The sequence below is a fragment of the Amphiura filiformis genome, chromosome 3 (assembly GCF_039555335.1).
Source record: "Amphiura filiformis chromosome 3, Afil_fr2py, whole genome shotgun sequence".
NCBI classification, from domain to species: Eukaryota; Metazoa; Echinodermata; class Ophiuroidea; order Amphilepidida; family Amphiuridae; genus Amphiura; species Amphiura filiformis.
This window is the reverse complement of record NC_092630.1, coordinates 19,055,318-19,080,513: the sequence shown is the minus strand read 5'-3', so window position 1 is coordinate 19,080,513 and position 25,196 is coordinate 19,055,318. Positions and strand designations below refer to the sequence as shown.

Sequence of the window (25,196 nt, the reverse complement as noted above, 5' to 3'; positions counted from 1 at the left end):
ACTTATAGTGATAGACCATGTCTTCCACTGGGGTGTATAGATTTTGACTGGAATAGCCCATTGAAGGATGGTTGAGAGTCCTTGCTGGAGGACAGGGTCAGGTCAGTGGTCAGATATGGAGGAAAGGGCAAACAGAAACAATTGATAGTTGTCAGGGGCATAGCCCCGGGGGCAGGCCTTGAAATAAGCCAGAATTTCTGAGGGCCATTTGGGCCCTCGATCTTAAATGTTTGAGGGCCCTCACAAATTTTTGTGGGCCCGAATTTGGGCCATTGGTTTTAGTCTATGAACCCCACAAAAATGTGAGAAAAATGGCAATTTTTTTGCGGGCCATTTGGGCCCGCTGGATGTATCTTTTGCGGGCCCTCACTGATTTTCAGGGGCCAAGGGCCCTTGGGCCCTCCTTATTTCGAGGCCTGCCCGGGGGCATAGCCAGGATTTTTGTTGGGGGGGGGGTGGGAGAGCAAATTTAAAATGTAGTGGACTTTTGGGAATATTTATTTTCACTTGTTACACTTGCAATTAAGTGGACCTTTGGTAATGGGGGGGGGCACCCCTGGCTTTAATTTAAGCCCCTGGCAGTTGTTACATGTACTATTTTTAGTAATATTTTATAATATTTTGCAAAGAATAACCAAATTAAAATTTGACCAATATCGTATGTTAAGGCTTTTTTGGTTTAATCAGGCCATTTACACTATTAATTTATATCCAATATTATTACTCAGGGAAGAAAACCCAGTTTTAGATATATGGGAAGAAACTGGAGTATGTGGGAAAACCAAATGCACATGTATAAGCTATCTGGGAAGAGCTGCGGCTCGAACATGGGACCTTGGTGGTGCAAACAAGAACAGAACCACTGTCCGCTATGCTGACCACCTACCCACCCACAATGGGGAGGGGAGGGTCAACACTGTCCACTATGCTGACCACCTACCCACCCAGAGTGGGGAGGGGAGGGTCACCACTGTCCACTATGCTGACTACCAGCACTACCTACCCACCCACAATTGGGAGGGTCAGGTCACCACTGTCCACTATGCTGACTACCTACCCACCCAGAATGGGGAGGGTCAGGTCATAGATTGTCTGATTGAATTGACCCATATCAATTGCAAAGAACTATTGTAATTTTATGAAATGATACTAAGGCCCTTCACAATTAATTCTTAGTTTCCTGTTTCATGGTTGAAAACCATGGATGAGGCGACTTTTAATTATTAATTATTAATTATCTTTTATTTTCTTTATTTTAAAATAAGTGGTCGCAACCTACATTAAGCCATTTTGACAAGGAGCATGCATTTAATTATTTTACTACTAGGTTTGATTTTATACATAAGTAATGGTACAATTAGGTTCTATGCTTATTCATCATTATAGATGATATGATCAAAGTCAGAAAGTAGCAAATGGTAGTCATTAAAAGTTATTTTTAGAGAGAAAATCCAAAATATAAATAAAATAATTAAATATTTTGCAATTCTCTACTTTGGACGCGGGCGGGAAACAGGAAACTAAGAATCAATTGTAATTGGCCTAATGAAACTTTGGGTCTTAATAATTATCAGATTGACGTTTGAGTATAGTCCCACCCCGCTTTTGGGTGAACATTTTTCAAAATTGGGGGTGGGACTATACTCAATTTCAACAAAAAAATTTTTTTTTTTTAATTTTTTTTTTTTATGTTTTGTTTTTTTTCGGTTTTGTAGTGTCCCTAGACCTAGACCTAAATGCTAGGATCATTCATGGTTGACCTAAAAAAAAAAAAAAAAATTTTTTTTTTGACATGTTTTTTTTTTTTGGTTTTGTAGTGTCCCAAGACCTAGACCTAAATGCTAGGATCATTCATGGTTGACCTAAAAAAAAAAAAAAAAAAAAAAATTTCAAGATATTTTGTATTTTTAATATGAAAATTGATATTTGTATTCATGTCATAGTCTATTAATGATTTCAAAATGCATTGAATTTGAATGCATTTTGAAATCATTAATAGATTATGACATGAATACCAAGTATCAATTTTCATATTAAAAATACAAAACATCTTGAATTTTTTTTATTTTTTTTTAGTTCACCCATGAATGTTCCTAGCATTTAGGTCTAGGTCCTGGGACACTCCAAAGCCGAAAAAATAAATAACTTACAAAAAAAAAAAAAAAAAAAAAAACATTTTTTTAAATTTCTGAAATTTTTCGTAAATTTGGGGTGGGACTTTACTCGAAGGTGGGACTATACTCGCGTCAGTACGGTATATGTTTGAAGTGCTGATAATGACTAATTAAGCCAGCTTAACTGAACTTCAAATCAGTGTCATTATTGATTTTGTTAATTGGGTCAACTTACTGATATGCCTATTTGCCCTAAAGGCAATTATGAAGTAGCTCACTTATCACTTGCTTTGTGCAGTTAGCTTTATATTGAACAACAAACAAAAAATACCTATTAAAGTCTGGAACTAAGTTCAATTTCTAAGGTATAATTGTTTAAATTTCAATGTTTTAGTTGGAATTAGAAATGGATATCAATACTGCCTACTTTTTTAACAAGTTTGCAAAGTTGTTTAGTCTTTAATATTCATATACAGGATATAAGTTGTACAAAATAGAAAAGAAAATCTTGGCTGTATATAAGAATTCATTTGCAGGCCAGCAGGGTTAGCGCTGGATCAAAATTTACGGGGTCCATTGGACCCCTTCAACCCCCATTTACAAAAATTTCGGGGTCCGGGGTAATTTTTGGGGGTCCCAAATTTTGTTCAGCATTTTTTGGGGTAATGTGATACATGTATATGAAAACATTAGAGTACTGAAGATGAACAATAAAAAATTTAAGAAACAAGGAGATATTTTGTGACTGATCATGTTTTGAAAATTTTTGCAACAATATCAATAATAACCACATGGCCACCCATGCATGGAAAATTGTAACATTTGTTAAGCTTATTACTGGGTAATTTTGTCATTTGGAAGGAAATTTACTAGACGATGTGAAACAGTCAAACTTGGTTCAAACGTGGTTCAAAATTCGGCACCCTAATTTCTTAAGCTGATTATCATGTGCCCTTTACGCAAATTTTCCTTCAGTAATCAACAGAAGTTCTACATTTTTGAGTAGAGGAAACTCACAAATTTACTAGCTGAAGCATTAAAATAAGGCGAGGAATCTATGAAATCCTGAAAATCTTGTATAATTTTGGAAGATTGTCACGCAGCTGGGCAGGACACACAATATTTTCGTCTCACCACTGAACTATACACCCATATAAACATTGCTACTTCTATGACGTCATAGTTGTTCGGCATTAATTTTGGAGTATGAGATCCATGAACACACATAATTTGCATAATATAATTTGCATTTAACGGAGAATACTGTATTTAGTTTGATGATCAATTGGCGAATTTCAGGGATCTTTCTTGCATTCTGAAGACTGACATTGAAATTTATTGCGTCCGGTCGGACGCAGAAGGTTTGATAATTTCAAAATTAATGCGTCCGGCGCTCAAAAAAAGCGTCATGGACGCGAAGACGCGATCTGGCGCGAACCCTGCAGGCCAGGAACACTAGGTCAGAGCACTCATTTATCTATTTCAGCCCTTAATCAACAAAAAAACCTGTGAAATCATAATTATAATACATGCCAAATGAACACATCTAGTCAGTCTCTGAGACAGTATGGTAAATCATGCATGTAGCCTTAGGATAAGCCAACAAGCTGCCAATGCAGACCCTGGAAGCAGTGTCAACAGTAATCCGATACGGAGTTCTAGCTGCCTGCTTGACAGATGTTAAGGGGCTAATTTTACATTACTATTAAATTTTCACACAATTTTAAAGAATTATAATTTACATCATGTACATGAATCATAAATAAATAATACCTCGAAAATGAGTGCCTCTTAGAACTGCTGCCCTAAGCTTCACCAGAAAGGCAAATGTCCTAATTCATGTTTTTGCTGCTCTTGCTGATCAGCAATCATTCTAAAATAAATCTGCAGATAAAATCTGCTCACAGAATGTGTGATGAATAGGGGTGATTTTGGTAACGTGCAGTTACATTTGTTACACACTTGAGTGACTCAACTGCATAATTTTGCAGTTTGTCTTACCCATCTACTGGAACAATTTTCAGCAAACAGTGACGAATCACTGGGTATAGACAGTTACCATGGTTACTTATCATAATTTAAATCTATTCTTCAATTCCAATACTAATTGAAAGGGCAAAATTTCTTGACAGTTTCATTTCATTTTCAAAAGATTCACAAAAACAGAAAAATTAAGATGAAAAGATTATTGTTTCACATCTACAATCTACATGTAGTGGCATAATTTTTGTTGCTATACCAGCACATTCAGGTGCAAATATATTGAGATTTATGATGATGTGATGTGATGTGATGAAGATTAGGAGAGGGGTGAAAAGGGGGAAAAGATAGAATGATGAGCGATGGAGAGACTATATAAGTGTTAAACCAGAACACCATACAAAGTCTTTACCCTTTCAAAGCAAATTGACTTACAAAAAAGCAAAATGATTTCTGCTGGTAAGTGCCAACTGATGATGAAAAAATGCAAGAACCGCATCCAGTAATAATTTATTCAGCAATTCAATCATTTTGTCAATGATTAAGAAAATGTTACAATTGATTTTTTTATATTTATGTGAAACGGTGTAAATTTTATTATAATTTATATGATGAAAATTTCACACACAATGTTATACAATTTGCACCTAATGCAGCCTTCCACACAACAGCTTTCCCTGCATCTCAAATCCTGAAGTTACATAATTGACAAACAAAAGAAGACTATATAATTCCAATCCCCTATATCTCTGGGCATCTGTGCAGAACCTGTGAGCTTACAAATTTACTGCAAATAATGTGTGGACTGAGAGATCTGTGATCCTTTCAGACTATTAATATGTATTGGAGATGTGCAATTATTAGGGGGTCAATTCTGAAAAATGGCCTTCTTTTTTGAGAAGTTCAAATTTAAAACATCTTTGCCAAAATTGCTTGTGTCTCCCCTTTTGATGTTTGCCCCCCTTCTGAATCTTGCCCGAAAAGCTTGTCTCCCATAATAACGCCCATGTATTGCACCACCCTTGGGGTAATTGGGGTTCAAAAAGGAGTAAAAATAGGATTTAGTGAGGTCGGTATCTAAAGTTGCGGTGCGAAGATACACAATATATTTTATTTACTATAGTATGATATAGTTAATATCTATATAAAAGCATCACACTCACTCACCATGTGGATAAGGAGATGGTGTAAGTAAGTGCATTTATATACTAGAAAGTGCTGTGCAGTGTGATGAACCTGAACTTAACTGTATATAGTCTGAGCGATATATAAATACATAGGCAGAGTTTGATATCAAACCAGGAGGGTGAAAGTGCACAGGAACAATGCCGGAAACTACGTCACGCTATTGTTCGACCTAGGCTACATATTTTTTTAACGCATGCGTGTTCGTCAATACAGCTTTAGTCTCCTCCACCGTCGCAACACGGTAGGGCCTACGTGGAGTGTCTGGAATCACACTGACGGCGGAGGAGAATACTAGTTGGTCAGACAGTTTAATTCTATCAAGCATATAATACCTGAACAATCACCGTCATTTGATTGATTTACTACAGAATATATTGTATATTCAAAATATAATTTTAATATTGTAAACCTGTTAACTTATATATTTGTGTACTAAAGTATAAGAACACATGAATAAAATCATGTCGAAGACAAAATGGCCGCTAATCCGCCTATTGTCTAGACCTAGGATACATATTCCAAATGAGGGCAGCAGTCTAGGATGCTTATCCCTTCGCGTAAATCCCTGATCAAACTCCCGGAATCAAACTGCTTAAAAGTGGGAGCCAAAAATTGCAGGTGTACAGTCTGAGTTAATTTTAATGAATTTGATTGTGATTTTTTTAAATCTTTTCTTTTCTTTACAGTTTGCAAAAGTTGTTTAGTGAAATACCTGGATGACAACAATACCTGTCCAACATGTAATATAGTAATACACCAGAGTCATCCATTAAACTATGTAGGGTAAGTACAAACATACACAGTTTCTTTGATATAGGCTGATGAAGAAAGAAAGTTGATTTCCTTAATTACTCATTCCTGTTGCACAACACATTTTCTTTTTTTGCCAAACTCATATTTGTGATAGTAAGTCATTTTTTCTTCCAAAAAAATGTGGTAAATGTAACATTTGTTTCATTTAATTAAGAACGAAGATTAACGAAAGGTAACAACAGAGTAAGTTTCTAATTTGATATAAGACTTTATATACCTCCTATATAGATTCCTGTCATCTGATTGGTTGAAAGTGCAGTCATTGAATTAACTATGTCCGCAAAATGAACTATGGACCGGTCCATGGAAATTAACTATGGACCGGTCACGTGTGTCACGATCAAACTGTGCGTTTTCCCAGCGTAAAATGATATTACGCAAGCGTTAATGTTTTCACGCGTTATAATTACGCAGAAGTCGCAGATTGTAATCTGTGTGCCGTTCGCATTGAAACTATTAATTTCTCTTCCTAAAATCGATGCTTTTAACCAAACAGATGACAAGAATCTTAAGATTTGTATATAAAACAAATATTGACTGCTTTTTATTGGGCATGGTTAAAATTATAGGCCCTTGGTGATCTCAAAACCATGACTATGCCCCGGCCACGCCCGGGACATAATCATGGTTTTGAGATCACCTTGGGCCTATAATTTTAACCATGCCCCTCATAGCAGTCAATATTTGTATAATAGCAGATTCAACCCATCGTGGGACGTTTTTCAAACAAATTCAGGCTACCAGGCAATCATGCATATCACATTATGCATGATTGGCAGATGATTGACCAGCAGCCTGAATTTGTTGGAGTAGTGACAGTAGAATTGTATGTGGTTTCTCCTGGAGATACATGTTGAGCTTTATCAAGTAAGACACTACATAAGATATGGGGTTGATGGCATCCTCATCAAAAGAGGCAAGGAGGAGGTGTAAACTTGTACCATATTCACCGTGCATGCCCTAGAAGTGCCCACACAGTGACTTTACAATGAGCAAACTGTGATGTTAGTTTATTAACTGCCCATGCAAATCTGAATCATGGTCTGAAACATACGACGACACTGATGATGATCGATGGATATTTTGTGCCTTTACATATTGTCAGCTTTTAAAACAATGTAAAAAATAAGTGCCCACTCAAAATGACTTTGTTAAGGGGGTACTACACCCCAGCCCAATTTTGTGCCTATTTTTGCATTTTTCTCAAAAATTATAGCGCATTGGTGACAAGTAAGATATGTACATTATAGGGGCAAGGACTACAACTACTGCACTCAGGGGTGCAAATTGTGATTTCTTCCTCAGGAGCAAGGTTTTAGGCTCAAGATTTCCTCAATCGTACCATGCATAAAATAGCTTTATTCTGCACTTCAAAAGATGAGAAAGTTAACATAGCGTGTATTTTTAGAGTGACTCTATAATGTTAAGTCTTCGAGCTTCCAAAAAGGCTTTATGTGGTCAATATGCACGCGTAGCGCGCAAAAAATTGGTATTTTGCACTAGTATGGGGTCAATTTTGGTAGGACAGAGGCTCCTTTCCCTTTTGATTTTGCTTTACCCCCATTTCCTCTTTCATTTTTTGTCAGAGGAAACACAACTTGTTCAGTGCTTTAAGGTTCTTCTTTTTAGCAAGGTGAAAAAATTCAAGCAATGTGATGAAATGGGACCAGCCTCCTTTAAACCATGGAAGTAGTGTCTAGTACTACCATGTTTAAACATCAATAACAGTACATCCCAGTTTTATTAGGGATCATATTAAGTTTGCTTGATTCTACCTGTAGACCCTCAAAAAAGAATCATTAAAAAGTTTGTTCGGCTAATATATGGCTTTTGTTACTCCATGCGTCAATAAATCCAAACTCACGCTCGCGTAAATTCACACAATCGTGTGCCAGTCACGCATTACGCAATGCACAACTAGGGTAAGCATTGCGCCCAACTCTGTGACAGTGAACGCCATTATATATCAATACACTGTGTTACGAGTCTTATTTTTTCCGCCTTATATAAGCCGAAAAACTTTAATTGTATCAACAAACAAAAAAGGGCAACTGAAGTGGAAAATTTGCATGCTTAATTTTTTGTCTGTTGCTAACTTTGAACAGTTTACTTTTTTTTTTCTTTTTTTTTTTTTTGATTTGTTCGGGTTTTGACAACCCTGGATAACCCAAGAAAGCCTCTATTGAAGCTTATTTCCATTGGGGTCCATTTGAATACCGGGCGGGTTGGGAACAGTCAGGGGTTAACACCCTGCTCTTTTCGAAACTGGCTGCGAGATACATGTACAGGTATGACTCTCTGCACACGGGACCGACGGCTTAACGTCCCCTCCGAAGGCGGAGTACTTTCATGATTCATTTACCCAATTCTAAATGAACCATGGGGAGAGCGGAAGTCTGAGTTTAATCTACAGATGTTGCTAATTAAATTCAGACTTTTTTTTCCAAGTCAATATCCCAGCAAATCGCCACCGCTGAATCGAACCGGGACCTCATGTACTAAAGGCAAGTACCCTAACCATTGCGCCATGCTCTCCCTAAAGAGAGCGTAAAGTTACTTGTTTTACTTGTTTTTAAATTCACAATTTTAAGGTGACATACATTGAATTATGCCCAAAAGGAATGAACATATTTGTCAGTTGGTTGTTATTTTCGCTGCTTGGAACACACAAAAAAATAAATGTAGCATGAAAATTTCTACTTTTACAGTAATGTTGGGAATGTGTGGGTTTTGAGGTGAAACATTTCACAATGAAATAGGCACTTTAGTTTTAAGGTAAATATTTTCAGCATTACCATCCAAAATAACCACCAGCGTGATTGCGGGACAAGTAAATGGCAATGGCACTAGTTTGCATGCAAGGTATGCGCTTCCTGAGGCGTATAGAAACATGATGTTTACTGACAAAGACACATTTACGAAATTGATAGTGACAGGAGCACAAAAGGACTACATAACTCTTTAATCCTATTTTATACAATTCTGCAAAGGCTGTAAAGTGTGTTGGCCGCCAATGAACCTGCTGATCACGAATAACAGGCGGGCAATTAATGTTTCCTCAATGTGTTCTTGACCACATGATTGTATGTAAATCTTTCGGTAATAAAAGAATTATTTATTAAGTAGAGTAGTGACAGTAGAATTGTATGTGGTTTCTCCTGGAGATACATGTTGAGCTTTATCAAGTAAGACACTACATAAGATATGGGGTTGATGGCATCCTCATCAAAAGAGGCAAGGGAGGAGGTGTAAACTTGTACCATATTCACCGTGCATGCCCCTAGAAGTGCCCACACAGTGACTTTACAATGAGCAAACTGTGATGTTAGTTTATTAACTGCCCATGCAAATCTGAATCATGGTCTGAAACATACGACACACTGATGATGATCGATGGATATTTTGTGCCTTTACATATTGTCAGCTTTTAAAACAATGTAAAAAATAAGTGCCCACTCAAAATGACTTTGTTAAGGGGGTACTACACCCCAGCCCAATTTTGTGCCTATTTTTGCATTTTTCTCAAAAATTATAGCGCATTGGTGACAAGTAAGATATGTACATTATAGGGGCAAGGACTACAACTACTGCACTCAGGGGTGCAAATTGTGATTTCTTCCTCAGGAGCAAGGTTTTTAGGCTCAAGATTTCCTCAATCGTACCATGCATAAAATAGCTTTATTCTGCACTTCAAAAGATGAGAAAGTTAACATAGCGTGTATTTTTAGAGTGACTCTATAATGTTAAGTCTTCGAGCTTCCAAAAAGGCTTTATGTGGTCAATATGCACGCGTAGCGCGCAAAAAATTGGTATTTTGCACTAGTATGGGGTCAATTTTGGTAGGACAGAGGCTCCTTTCCCTTTTCATTTTGCTTTACCCCCATTTCCTCTTTCATTTTTTGTCAGAGGAAACACAACTTGTTCAGTGCTTTAAGGTTCTTCTTTTTAAACTTTCCTCAATATTTTCCAGTTCGTCCTCTTCTCACTGGCATTAGTATTGATACACTGAATTCCTTCATGACCTTTGTTCCCATAAAATCCTCATTGCTGCCTCTATAAATTTCCTCAGCAGATATGATTGCAGCCTCTCTGTAAATTTCCTCAGATATGTGCCCTGTTTCCACCTGCCTTCACCCAACTTCTTTTTTCCTGTTAAATTACATTAAATATCTCCTATGGTGATGAATTGTAAATTTCCTTATATCCCATTTCCATATTCTAACACCAACACTCCTCTTTTTTGTTCTTATTTCTTGAACATTTTTGCAATAATGTGGATTCCTCCAAATTTTCCACAACCAGTGTCTTTAAAGATTTCCTCTCTTCCATTCAGTAGCTTCACTGCCTCACAGCCCTCCCTATAATTATATTGTACCTCACTCCCCTTCTTTTTCTTTCCTCTTTTCCCCCTTCCTCACCTCTTTTCTATTTTCTCTCTCCCTCCTTTTTCCTCTCTTTCTTTTTTCTTCCCATGGCATTATTTCCTCAATTTTGATTGTCATTTCCTAGGAGAGGTGCTCCCCGCTCCCACACAATTTGCATCCCTGACTGCACTAGAAATTTTGTTTCAACACAGACAACAGTTGTGGAGTTACAGTCAAAAATGAGGGAAACCAATATTTGATCAATAAATCAATTACTACTTGCCTTGAGTTGCTGAATTTTCAGTGCAGTAGTTGTAGTCCTTGCCCCTATAATATACATATCTTACTTGTCACCAATGTGCAATAATTTTTGAGAAAAATGCAAAAATAGGCACAAAATTTGCCAGGGGTGTAGTACCCCCTTAAGCACCCTAGGTGGTTATGGAATGAATATGGTCCCAAAAGTCATAGTTTTGTCACTTTGTCCACTTGCTAATTACTTTTTGTGGATCCATAATGAATAGTCAAAGAAAATATTTGGTAATGTGTTAAGTGTAAAATACATAAAACACCATTTCTGTCAAATTTTATTTTGTTTTTGCTAAAAATTATGAAATATTACTAACAACAACTCCCGGAAAGTTGCTCTGGTCATTTTAAGCAAAAATAATGGGGTAAGGTGAAAGAAACCCCACTTTACATATATGTACTATTGTGGCTGCTTTGAAACTGGTGTTCTATGGATGGGGATTTCATGTTTAATTAAGACATCATGCAACATTGCTCTGATGTCCCCCCGGGGGGCGGAGGGTAAGAACTCAGTACAAATGACCATACGGGGACGTGCCGCAAACATGGGTAGCATTTTCGGCCTTCTGGTATATCAATGACCCCTATTCCAAAGCCTATTTTGGTATATGAATGGGTCCTTTTTTCAAATTTTTCTCAATTTTTTTGAAAAACAGCCCAATTTTTCCTTAATCTAGCCAAAATTTTCAAAATTTTCCCACAATTTTGGGAAAATTTCTAAAAACTAAGACAATTTTGGTTAAATTCGGCCGAAAATTTTGACTTTTGGTATATCAATGGGTCCAAATTTCTTGAAAAATTTGTATATTTATGGGTCCACTTCCAAAATCTCAGCTGCACGTCCCTACCAAAACCAAACTTGAGTACCCCGGGATGTCCCACAAACACACTAAATATGGCTGATTCCAATTAACTGTAGGTTGGGACATGTATAAACAAACATGCCCCCAAATCAGGTTTGGAATAAAATTAACCAAATTCATTTCAAAGGACCATATATTATGGCTTTTTAAAGATTAAAATCTTTTCTAACTTCACTCTACCATACCCTTCAACACAACACCATTTTATACCCCGTTGCTATTAACAATGTGATTTGTTTCTTTGTGACTTTCAGATTTGACAGAACAATGCAGGACATTGTGTACAAGCTAGTACCAAATTTACAAATAAGTAAGTACACATCTGTACCAGGGGTGGCTTTACTGGGGCAGGGGGCATCCCCCATGATTGCAAAAAGAGGGGAAAGGAAGAAAAAAAGGAAATAAAAAGGTAGAAACATAAAATGGGAAGGGGCAGACGAAGAGAAGGAGGATAAAAAGAGAGGGGTAGAACTGCTTGCCGCACCACTTTGAACAAGTTCATTAGGAATGTTGATTTTAACTGTGGATTTTGTTAAATTGTTTGTTTCTAACAATTCCTTGTTGATTCAATTTCAATTTGAGTACAAAATGATGATCAATGTTGTACTCACATTTTAGTGACATTTCACCACTACGCTAGTGGTTTCAAATCAGTCAGATGTGATGAGTTGCCAGTCTGATGAAACCACTAGCGTAGTGGTGAAACACTACTAAAATGTGAGTATAACATCATCAGGAATTGTTAGAAACGAACAAAATCCACAGAATTGAAAATATGTTTTCCAAATATTCAAATGCATAACTTGAAATTAGTCTTTGTACAATTCTTTGGGCGTGATTGTCACGGCATACGGAAAACGCATGTTTTTGGCCCTTATTTCCAAAAATTGACCAAAAACTAAAATTTGACTTTCTTTGCCAGTTAAAACTTAATAAGATTTAGCTATGTTTCAATTAGCAAAAAAGGATGATATTTTCTGTATTTTTCTGGAATAGGGAGTAGTTTATGCAATGGTAAAAATATTTAGCCAGTTCTATAATTTGGTAAAACCGTAAAATAACTTGCATCTATTTCTGCAATTCACTTAAACTTGATATTTGTAATCTTATTTATGTGAGAGTACATCAAACTTTTATGTCATCTGAATAGTTAACACACAAAACAAGAGTCATTTATCTAGGGGCTACAAGGTAGCAGCAAATTGACTTGATGTCAGACATAGTAACATTTTAACCTATCTTGCCAGCTTCAATGTAACAACCAATTTGAGTAGTGTAAGGTCACTAAGTGCACTTATCCAAAGTGAGGACATGTCTGAAGACCATGCTTCTGTGGAATATTGAACAAGTAGACATGTTTTTATGCCTCCACCGGAGGTATTATGTTTCCTGGTTGTCCGTCCATCCATCCATCCGTCCGTCTGTCCGTCCGTCCGTCCGAGCTTGCGGGTGCAATTTCTCGGAACTGGTAAGATATACAGTGATGCAATTTGGTGGAGGGATGGTCATTGGCGGTCTTCAAATTCCAGTAGGTTTGGTTAGTGGGTCAAGGTCACCCAAGGTCATGTAGGGGTCATCAAATTACTAAAAACTGTCGTATGGGCATGAAACCTGATGGGTACAGTCAACATTTAGAGCCAAATTTTTGGAAGGTCATTTTGGGGTCATCCAGGGGTCAGCTGAGGTCAAATTAGTAAATACTGTCGTATGGGCATGATACTTGGTGGGTATAGTCAACATTTAGAGTCAAATTTTTGGACGCTCATTTTGGGGTCATCCGGGTTCACACAGGGGTCATCTGAGGTCAAATTACTAAAAACTCGTATGGGCATGAAACTTGGTGGGTACAGTCACCATTTAAAGTTTAATTTTGGGGTCATCCAGGTTCACCCAGGGGTCATCTGAGGTCAAATTACTAAAAACTCGTATGGGCATGAAACCTGGTGGGTACAGTCATCTTTCATTTGTTACACTTTTCCTAAAACCTACACTGTCATCTAGAGATGGCCAGTTCCTAGTGAAATAGCACCAGTTAAAATGATACGCATCAAGGTGGAGGCATTGCGGCCGACGCTTTGCGTCGAGAACCGCGTAAATCGAGAACCGCTCTAGTTCTTCTTGAATGTGCACTTGTGGTGTAATATGATGATGTGTAGGGGTGAATTTTCAAAATGGTCTGCCAAAAATCTCTTGGGCCCTTTCAACATGCCAAAATAGGTTCCCCCTTTTGATTAGACTATGCCATAGTCGATTTTTGATAAATAAAAATATGTTATTTGATCATTATGAACGCATTCAGTTGAACTTCAAAATTATACTGATACTAGCAGATCACCCGTCTTTCGCGGTTCGTAAATGCATAGAGTTACTTTATTTGTTAGTAAGTTTTACTTGAAATCTTTGCATGTTGTGGCCATTGCTGAATATGAGACAAAAAATTGACATACGAGTCAAAATACTGCAACCTTATTGGAGGTGATTAGTCTGAAAGGCCCTTTCAGTGCATAGACCCCCTTAACGTAAACAAAAACAAAATTTGACGTTTTATTGAAGTGTGCACGACCCAGTTCTTCGCATCGCAAAAGTCACCTTTTCGAAATAATGTAACCTGTAAAAGTTTTTTGCCTCACCAATTTGCCAGTTTCAGTAATTTTATTACATCAAAATACTAGTAATACTGGTTATGAAAAAGTTTATATAATTATATTAGTGACAGTAACAGTCAAGTATACGTAGGCTTATTGAATGCAACATTGAATGGGCTTATTGAATGTAACATAATGGCACTTCAATACTGAACAGTTCTGATTTCAGAATCTACCAGTTTAATAATCGCGAAAGCCCGAGTTAAAAGTCGACTATGTACATTGAATTTTTAACAGGACTTTGACCGGGGACTTAGTCCCTAACACACACTGTCAATCATACTTGTTTATCAATCCAATTTAACCGCACGTACGTACAAGACGCGCTCATGCACCTAGTACACAAAGCGCTGCATAGTTGTGTACAATGTAGTTATCAATGGTAATGGTACATGCCCGGAGGATTTAAACCATAACGAGATCTGGGCGACCAATCACAAGCCAGATCCATTTAAAGATGCATTACATCATGGCCAATTTTAGTAGGCCAGAAATCCGACAATCTCATCCATGGATACATTGGATAGACAACCGTGTTAAACATGTTAACCGCAATCGAAAGTAAGTACAGTCCAACCTCTTTTATCCGGCCATGATGGGACCAAGCATTGTCCGGATAAGTGAAAAATCCGGATAAGTGAATTACATGTAATTCTGTATTGAAAGTTCCAAGGACTGAAATTGTGACAACAAAAGATTAGGCTAATATGGGATAATAGCACTAAAAGATGGCTATAGAGTGCTTTATGCAATAGAGATATGCCATTTTAAGCATTCAGAGCATGGAATTAAGGTGTTAAATCATCAAAAACATGTTTTCCTGTGAAGATTTCACAGCCGGATAACAGAGAGATCCATACAAAAGAGGTCCGGATAAGAGAGGTTGGACTGTAGTCCACTTGGGAAGCTAACAAACAGAGGGAGTACGGTGACTAAAAAGATCAGATGTGAAAATCTATCAATTGTGCACAAATTAATTAAATCAGAGTTTTAACAGTATGCACAATGGGCAAGTGGACTACGGAGAAGTCTACCTTTGATGTGCCAAAATGTCTGCCCGCCCCCTTTACACATGCCAAATTTTTTGGGAACCCATACTTAAAACCTTTAATTGTCTAATCATGTGATGCAGACAATTGTTTTACTGTTTTTTATGCTGTTTATAGCGTAATATCAAAATATTTGCCTATAAGATATTTGGGCCAAAAATTGCTTGGTGCCCTTTCAATATACAATATGCGGCAGAGCGAGCTCTTTACCAAAGTGAGACCACACCTCCTGTGGAATACAGTTTTTACAACTCCCCATCTGAACCCCGGTGGGGTCACTCCCTGGCAAGGGGGACATGTAGGACCGTTACCACAAGTACAAATTACCCCCTTTCGCAGTCGATTTCAAGGACAAGTCATGAAATTTTACCCCCTTTTTCACTCCAGAACAAGGACAAAATGGTACTCTGAAACACCCCTATTTTTTTAGATTCCGAGGACACATTTGCATTTGACCCTATTTCAACATTTCAAGGACGAGGCTTTTATGAATTTTTGCTAATGCTACGCACAAAATAGAACCGAGAACAATATTGATCACGGGATGAGTACGAGGAAACCAAATTTATTCCTGTGATTTAATATCTGGCCAGCTATCCACGGGATCGGGAGAAAAGAATAAGAACCCCTTTTTTTTTAAATTTTGCTGACATTTGTGCGATAAAACACCCCTATTTTTCCAATTTCACGGACAATTTTGTCCGCGGACAAGCCCTAAAATTGACCCCTTTTTCCACGATTTTGGTAACGATCGTGCGGTCAGTATTGCAAGTTGAGTGACCCCACCGGGATCTGAACTGTACTTGACCTGACTGACTGCATGCATAGACCCTATAAGGACAGACAGGGATTGACAAAAGTGTCCTAAGGATATTATTTTGAATTGTTTGTCTGTTTTTTGACCAATTAATAAGTTTGGTTGTCCTCAGCTGGTGGACCAACTGATACAAGTTTTCACTGTACAAAAGAATACTAACCCTATTTTTCTTTTACGCTTTCCACCCCTTTCCACCTTTCAGAATTTTTTCATTGATAATAGAATTCATTTGGTATGTTTGTGAAGGTTAATTGTCATTCATCCTGGTTTAATAAATATTAAATTGGAATATAAAACTGATCAACTGGACTCACTTTTATTTGAGCAGCTACAGTATTGCACCTTATCCTAGGTGCATCTTCAGGCAATCTGATGATATGGTGGCAAAAGGTTGTTGACCTTTGACAATTTGGTGTTGCCAGAGGTCGTAGATCTGGAGTCAAACTTCTTGGGAATGATGAAGATACACCTAGGATAAGGTGCGATACTGTAGCTGCTCAAATAAAAGTGAGTCCAGTTGATCAGTTTTGTATTCCAATTTAAAATTCATTTGGTGAACACTTGGTGTTTCACCATATTTTAAAAGTGGTGGAAGATAATAAATCAGGTTCTAGTTTTTGTTTAATTATATTGTACTTGATCTGTTGACCAATTTTTGTTTTGCTGGTATTGATCTCTGATCAAAGTTTAAAAGGAAATGTCTGGAGCAGAGTAAGCTTATCTTAGTTATGATCAATTTAGAAATTTTCACAGGCACAAATATTGAACCAAATTATTTCTGTTGCAGTACTTAAAGGTCTATACAACAGGCAGGCGAATCCACACAAGCTGTAAAATCAAAATCCTTTAACCAGACATTTTTCTCTTTTTAGCAGAAGCTATCAATGAAAATTGAACTACATCCTATAGGGAGCCCAATAGAAAAATGCTCAAGTCAAACATTTTAGACGCTTGTCGTCTCTTACTTGGCATCGGAGTGGAGATATGCATTGCGGAGCTTGAGTACTTGAGTTGTGTGCTAATAGTGCTATTTGTAGTTGCCATATTTGTAGAGGAATAGTAAGATGCATTTGATGTCTGCCTATCTCAGATACATGGCTATTCTTGAGGGACTTTAACACATTTCAATATTAAACTAGGGTAATCTTTTTGTCTCATATGCAGGCCAGATTGTTGTAAATAAACTTTAAGATTTGAAGATCCTCAGTATAGACTTGGTATTCATGATGTTTCTCCTATATAGTTCATTTATATTTTTTGGTTTCAAATTTGCATTTACACCCTTTTATCTCAGAGGGGGCTTGTGATGTGCATTTCCCAAAAACGGCCTATCTGCAGTATTTCTCTATATTTCTAAAGTTTGATATCCCCTAGCCCCCAGCTAGCCTGGCAGCCCTGCCTTAATTATACTAGTAACTCGAGGGCTGTGCAATAATTATGAGCTCCTCAAAAATAATTACTTGCCCCCTCTCTGCCTGCTAAAAAAAATCTGTTACCCCCCCCCCTTATGCACATGGCAAATGTTTGAGATTGCAATTTGCGAACACAGCGAGCATGAAAATTTGCATATTTGAACGTTTAGGCTAGCTTTCTTAGAGTGCTTTATTTAAAAGGTGCCCCATGAATGTGTGCTAAAAATTGCGTGTACCCCCCGCCTTTTTTGGGGCTTGCTTAAAATTGCTTGCCCCCCCACACTTTTTTTTGGTTTGTCAAAATTTTCTTATTTACCCTCCCCAGGGCTCATAAATACTACACAGCCCACAAAATGTGGCTTGATGGAACAAAATGTGTGAAAATTATGTCAGCCATATTCAATTTGGATTTTCATAAAAATTAATTTGCACATTTTGCTGAAAATGTTATGAACATCCATCAATTTTCATAACTTGAATACATTTATATTTGCATTATTGCAAGTATTAGTTGTCCAAGACAAGACTTTGCTGCTTTAATGTTTTGTTCATTCTACTCTGCTCAGACTCCTTGAATAACATAAATACTTGTGGAATGAATATTAAGACTGAACATGCTCTCATTATGCTTGAATTTCAAGTAGTTCCCCCAAGCTGAAATCATAATTTTCTTAGAGAAGGTAATTTAATTGCCTAATTTTGTCATCCTATACCTTTTTTCCAGCAATTTTTTTAAGAAAATTGTAAATTTAGGGAGTGATATATTCGTGAGTGGAATGAGAGTTTGCCGTATGCGTAAACCCAATAATCGGTGTTTATATGCCTCCAGCTCTGCAGTCCCGTCAAGTACCTGCTGTTCACGCAAGATCAGACATTTACACACTGTTCCATGTTACTTGAGTATATACATGTAGTGTTGACAAGTGAGGCTCAAAGTCTGTTCCATGTAACTTGAATCATGTATGAATACAATCATGACAATAGGCAGACATTGCTAGGTTATAGCAAGTAGCCTGTCAATCTGGTGATATTTGAGTGCTTTTAATACTGTCGATGTTTCATATATTGGACTGCGCAATAATTACGTGCCCCGGGGAATTGTAAAATCGGGGGAGTGGGCAAGAATATTTTGACAAGCTTAAGGGGGGGGTAAGCAATTTTAGGCGTGTTGAATGGGGGAAAGTAATTTTTGGCACACAATTATGGGAAACCTTTGAAATAAAATCTCATGAATGCCACTTGAATTGGAATCAGTCAAAGTGGTGCACAGTAATTTTGATAATTTTTCACATAAAGTCTTGAACAAACAGGGGTCAAAAATACCCCAATCTGCAAACCTCCAATTTAGGAGCTTCCTGGGGCACTGCCCCTGGACTCGCACATGCACCCTCGCAAAGTCCTCCCTTAACATGTTGGCACTTCATGATCACTAAAAAAGTTGAGAAGGCCCAATCTAGACCATCTAAGGTTTGGTTTTGCAAAAATTTGACATGTGCAAGGGGGGCAGTAAAGATTTTTGGCAGGCCAAGTATGAAAAAAATTTTGTCATTTAGTAAATTATTTATTATGATGTTTTTGACTTATTTTTGTCTTGGTCATACCTAGCACTGGCTTCTGTGCTGTACTCTGATACCTGTATGATGATTTTCCAACTGTAGGATAGTAGCCGAGCTACGCTCGGTGCTCGCTCCGCTCTCTATTCAAGAGGCGTCGCGGTTTGTGGAACGGGGCTAGTTCTAGGTCATACCAAGTTTCCAAGACTTATAGAACTTTTTAAAGACATATGTCCATAATCTTATTAGCTGTGGTCTACAAACAGGGTTTCCAGCAATATCAAGAAATAAAAACAAAACACAAAATCCTAATTTTTGTGACAGCTATCAGACGACTTGAAAGATAACACACAGAGTTAATGCCACTGATAAATTCATTGCCATGTAGTAGAACTGGCTCAGTTCCCTCTGATCGTGATGCCCGATTGCGAGCGCTCTTAGTGCTTACGAGCGGTGGCTGGAGTTGGAGTGTCATCATAGTGGTACAGTACTGGGCACAGAGCTAGTGCTACCATGTAGCAGACTCCCGGGAGCAGACTTTTTAGCGATTGCAGTAGATACTGAGTTATACTGCTTGTAGCTCTCATTGCAAGATGCCATATATCCATTGCTCACTTGGGACGACATATAACACCCTTATCCCTAACACCAAAATTTTTTTCCAGATTAAAGCCTATGTTAACCCTAACATAAAAAAAACCCCACAAAATACCACGATGAAAAATGCTGCGCATGCGTGAATCCCAGGGTCTGCGATGACGTAATCACCCTAAGTGCTATATGCTCATGGAATCGCTGCCTGGACAGCGATAACCTGTGTAGCTACCGGTCCGTGATCGTGTGATTGGCACGCGGGGTGTCAAAGGTTCGAATCCCGGGGGTGCCATTGACTTCTTTGTTCATCTACTCTCCTTTTTCGTATCTTCTTTAACTTCCGATATCAAAAAACAGGGTTGGGTGTTAGGGTTAGACAGCATTTCACTATTAGCCTCCATGTAGCACTGGCTTGAGCTTTACATCATCTCTCCCTGTGTCTGTCTGTTTGAATTCTTAGAATCTGGCCTTGAAATTGACTGTTATTATTTGCAAATTGGGAAAAAGGTGCAATTGTAAAATTGTATGATTTAATAGGTTTGAATATATGGTATCTTGACAGTGATTCAAGAAAAATTTGAGATAGTAAGCTTGATATATCTGCTGTCACCTGAGCGATTTAATAGGATTAGGGTTAAGTTTTAGGATTAGGGTTAAGTTTTAGGATTAAGGTTTAGGATTAGGGATAATGACCACTTAGTTAAAGTTACTCCCAATGCTTTGACGTTTGGAGCTTGGCCTACCAAAAATCACACTATTTAAAGGCAAAAAAATGCCCAATTTCAGGCAATTGTTCTGATTTTGGAGGGCTGGTGACTGAGCCCACCATAGGTCTCTATACACAGAGGGATTTGACTTTAAACTTGGTAGTTGGGTTAAAATAGACATTCACTTTTATATTTAGCATTTTTAGCCAAAAATCAATTTTGCCAACCAATTTTGGGGTGCACTCAAATTATGATATCATATAACAACATTACGTGGAGAATGTTTGTACTTATTTGGTATCACTAGATAGAGGAGACCCATAGCTGTACATTGGTACCTAATGTACAGTACAGGGTATATGATGTTAAATTTATAAAATATACAAATGGGGTTGCAACACTACCATTTTTTAGTTCATGTTACAAAAAAATGGTTTCGCATAACGATAGTTAAACAATGTCAAACATTTAAAAGATCATCAGAGCAAGTAATATAATGCCAGATTTGTTAAGGGGTGGGGTATGAACCTTTGGACAGTATTTATTGTTGGACATTAGAGCACATCAGACATATCAAATTGCATTCGAATACGAAGAATGTCCTTCTTTTTTTTAATTTGCAATGTAATACACATTTTATGGCAAATCATTAAAATTGATATTTTGATATTTAACAGTACTTGAAGTAAACTTTATAAATCTGATGATTTATACTTAAACTGTATGTAGGTGGGATGAAAAGCAGACGATCAATTGAAAATTTTGACCTTTCGTATTGAAGATATGGATTTTTTTTTCCCAAAACACCAAAAAAAATAGGTCTTTTTGGGGAAAAAATCAATATCTTCAATATAAAAGGTCAAAATTTTCAATTGATCGTCAGCTTTTCCTCCCAGCTACATGCACTTTAAGAATATATCATTAGATTTATAAGATTTATTTCGAGGACTGTTATATATCAAAAATTTGAAAAAATAGCAATTTTAATAATTTGTCATAAAATTTGTATTATATCGTGAATTTCAAAAATGAAAATTATTTGATATCAGAAAGACATACTTCAGTATTCAGAATGCAATTCGACACGCCTGAGGTGCTCTCATGTCCCACAAAAAATACTGTGGAAACGCCATAAACGCTCATTCTAGATCCCTTAATGTGCTTCTGAAAGTCAATTATGAATTATAACTATAAATGCACCTATTACCAAAATGATATATTACATTTACCAGTTGATAATTTGTTTGATTAAAAAATAATGTTTCGATTACTGCCTTGTGTTTTATAGAATTGGAAATTTATTATTTTATACAGTAGATACAATGTACATACTCTAAATTTTGCATTTTCATTTGACTCAATTGTTCCTTCTTTCCTTTCCAGTCACTTATGGTATAATCACATGGAAATATTTACCATTTTCTGCTAGAGGTTGTGTGTTTATAATATGGACCCTCCATTTGGGATACTGAATATTACCAAACTCATGAGTCATAGTGTTATAAGGCTAGTTAAATACAGTCAGGTGGTGCAATATTTTTGCAATGTTAAAAATTTCACAGAAAAAAGCCTTTTATACTGGCAGACTCCTTTTATATTGGCATTTATTGGTGTTTTTACATGATTATGATAAATATGGACAGTGTTCGAAATAGGCACTTATCCTCTTGTCCAAAATTCACTGGGGACAACCATATTGAGCTATATTTTATCCCCTGGTTGGACAACCACTATTTTGAATCTTTGCACTCAAAAATATGACATATTTTGGGGACAACCAAAATGTTTTGAGGACAAGCAGAATTCATGCTTATAGTTGTCCTCAGGACAACCTCCATATTTTCCTTATTTCGGACACTGAATGGAGCTCCATTCCGTTGCATGTAGCTACAAGTGCATATACAGACAAACCTCCCAAAATGTAATATTTTACCTGTATTATCATGTTCTTGTCATTCTTAACATTCATAAATCATTTTTGATATCTTTTTTTTTTTTAATTTTCTGATTTAACGAATCACTGAGAGTGCCTTTAAATTAACAAGGTTGGCTGTGGTGTTTAACCTATGTATATGACATTATTCTGGGAAAGAAAATAGACTTAGTACAAAAAAGTGATTTGATCAATTCTCTCAATTTTCAAGCTTTAGAATGCAATCTTAAAATATGTTTAAAATATATGCTCTTTAAAAGAAATGTACCCGTTTTTTGCTCTGTCCATGGATAGCAAACAGAGTGGTTGGGTTGGGTCATGCTTTGGAGTGGCTTGCAAGATCACCAGACGTCACACCACTTGATTTCTTCCCTTGGGGCAAAATCCATAGTGACGTCTATGATCGAGGACCACCAGCTAGCCTCCAAGATCTTTGTTTTAATGCTGCATTCGCAAGTATCTGGCGCACAAGGATGGTACGCAACATAATTAATGCTATGAGGACCGGGGCTGAAACATGTATTCGGAAAGGAGGCAATCAGGTAGAGGGCACAGCAACACAGTAAACTCACTTAGATGAACCAAAGACAAACCAAACATCCCTTTTTAGGACTACCTTTTATCCCCAAAAGAATAATGACTTATGTTGTAAATAAAGAGAAAGCAAGAAACAACAAAGTAAGAAATGTAATAAAACAATATAACAATGTAATAATAACAGTATAATCATCACAATTTATTATATGCCACTTCTCCAGATTGTCGGAGAACTGCGATCCCTCGATCCAGGGAAGTGCCACTGCTCGATCCTGCCTTTTTCTATGCCCTTGCAGAAACTAGGGATGTTCATTTTAGAAATATGCACTTCACGAGGTTCATGAATGCATGTGTCATGCATTTATAATCAAACAAGATACAGGATAGTCAGCTGGTCAGAGAAACCTACAGAGAAGATTAATATATGATGATATATTTCGTCAAACAGTCGCCCCCCCCTCAAATAAACGCCCCCACCACCTTTTTCAACCAAGATGTTTCAAAAATGCCGATATTTCCATGCAATCTTGTGTAGTAAGCTTACCAAGTTGCCCATATGGTGAATAATAGCAGCAATAAATGGCGAAAATCTGCATTGGAAACCCAGAAGTGAACCAGAAGTCGGTGTTTCTAGTTCATAGTTCGTCATTTTAGCGTGAATTTTAAGTTTACCTAATGATTTTAACGGGAATTATCGTTCTAAAATTGACCTTCAATAAACGCCCCCCCCTTGGGAAAATGTAACGCCCCCGGGGACAGTATGTGGCAATTTGAGAGAGAGTATAAAATGTTGTTAGATTAATAAGGAAAGTACATTGTTTACCTGGACTGTGAAGCTCAAAACAGGTAACATGTACTGATGATGCAGAATCGACTCTCTGATCAGCTGATGGGAAAAAAGCAGCAACATATTACTATTTCATCTGGGTTTGTGTTGAACAGGTTCTTTCTTTGTAGGTATATGTTTGCATGACAATTATATGTGCATGACAATTTCACAAATTTCATTTATGACTGGCAGCTACTGGTAAGGAATCACCATATTTTATGAATGTATTTGATTATTATGTACCAATTAATTTAAAGGATAATAAATTAAAGAACAACTTTGTACTGCAAAAATTTATTCTTAGTTGTGAAAATTTCATGCCACAAAAAATGTGCACTGTTGAACTGAACGTACCTGAAAATGCAAGTGAAGCTGAGGAACAAGGAGGGAATAAGAATGTGTACAAGTAAATTAAAAAAGTGGCTGGGTGCATGCTTACCGCAGCTGCAGGTGAAACATGCACAATTTCTAATGACTTTACAAGTAATACCGTAGTATGCTTAAAAATGCAAAAAGCTATACATTTGGATGCATTTTCAGGAATTTGTGACAGATGAATGACTGAATTATGAGTTAATTTAGGGGTGGTGCAATAATTATGTGTACCCCTGGGGTGAATTATAGGGGGCAAAGATTTTTGGCAGGCCAAAAGGGGGGGCAAGCATTTTTGGCCGGTCAAAAGGGGGTCAAGTGATTTTTGGCAGGTCGAAAGGGGGGGCAAGCAATTTTGGCACAGATATTTTGGGCACCGTTTCTATATTACGCCCTAAAAGGCATAGGAAAACGTTAGGAATACGTTCAAATATGCAAAATTTCCTGCTCGCAGCGCTCACACTATATGATAAGACAATTTAAGGGTTTAAATTCGGGCTCCCCAAAGCCTTGCATGTGTAAGGTGGGGGGGCAAAGGTTTTTGGCACGTCGAAGGGGGGGCAAAGATTTTTGGCACGGCCAGAGGGGAACAGCGATTTTGGCAGACCATTTGAGAATTCACCCCAGGGGTACACATAATTATTGCACCACCCCTTACTAGGGTGCATCAGATGCCCCTCAAGTCAATGGATTCATCTGTCCCTAGTCTTAAAATGTTCCTATTGTCACAAAACTAACATGTGCCAAGTTTGAATTAATTCTGAGGTCGTATTGGGCGGCCACCGAGAGCCTAAAGTTACAATGTGTGTTCCTATGTAGTAAAGTTCGTTGACCACTGTACAATTCCAATTAGAAGCCGATCGAACAATTTAAAGTAGCTGCCATATCAAAACCGTTAGGACTTAGAAGCTCAAATCTTTTGCGCTTATAGTACTGATAATCATCTTGAATCGGTGATAAAATTAATCACCAAGAAAATGAGCATGTGTGGAATTGGCACAAGCGCCCTCGATACAAAATTTCAGTGAAATAGGCATTTTGTGGTAATTTTTACCTCAAATTTTACAAATGTTGATGTCCTGGTTGTCATTACACTTTTACAAAGCAGATTATCTGA

General features: G+C 37.3%; 1 protein-coding gene across 1 annotated transcript in view; it reads left to right on the top strand.

Annotated features, from left to right (window-relative positions):
- Positions 1 to 25,196, top strand: part of LOC140148163 (polycomb group RING finger protein 3-like) — an 81,465-nt gene that overhangs the window by 40,085 nt on the left and 16,184 nt on the right. Inside the window, exons 4-5 of the mRNA XM_072170025.1 lie at positions 5,969 to 6,065; positions 11,886 to 11,941. Coding sequence (XP_072026126.1) covers positions 5,969 to 6,065; positions 11,886 to 11,941 — 153 coding nt within the window. The remainder of the gene's footprint in view (positions 1 to 5,968; positions 6,066 to 11,885; positions 11,942 to 25,196) is intronic.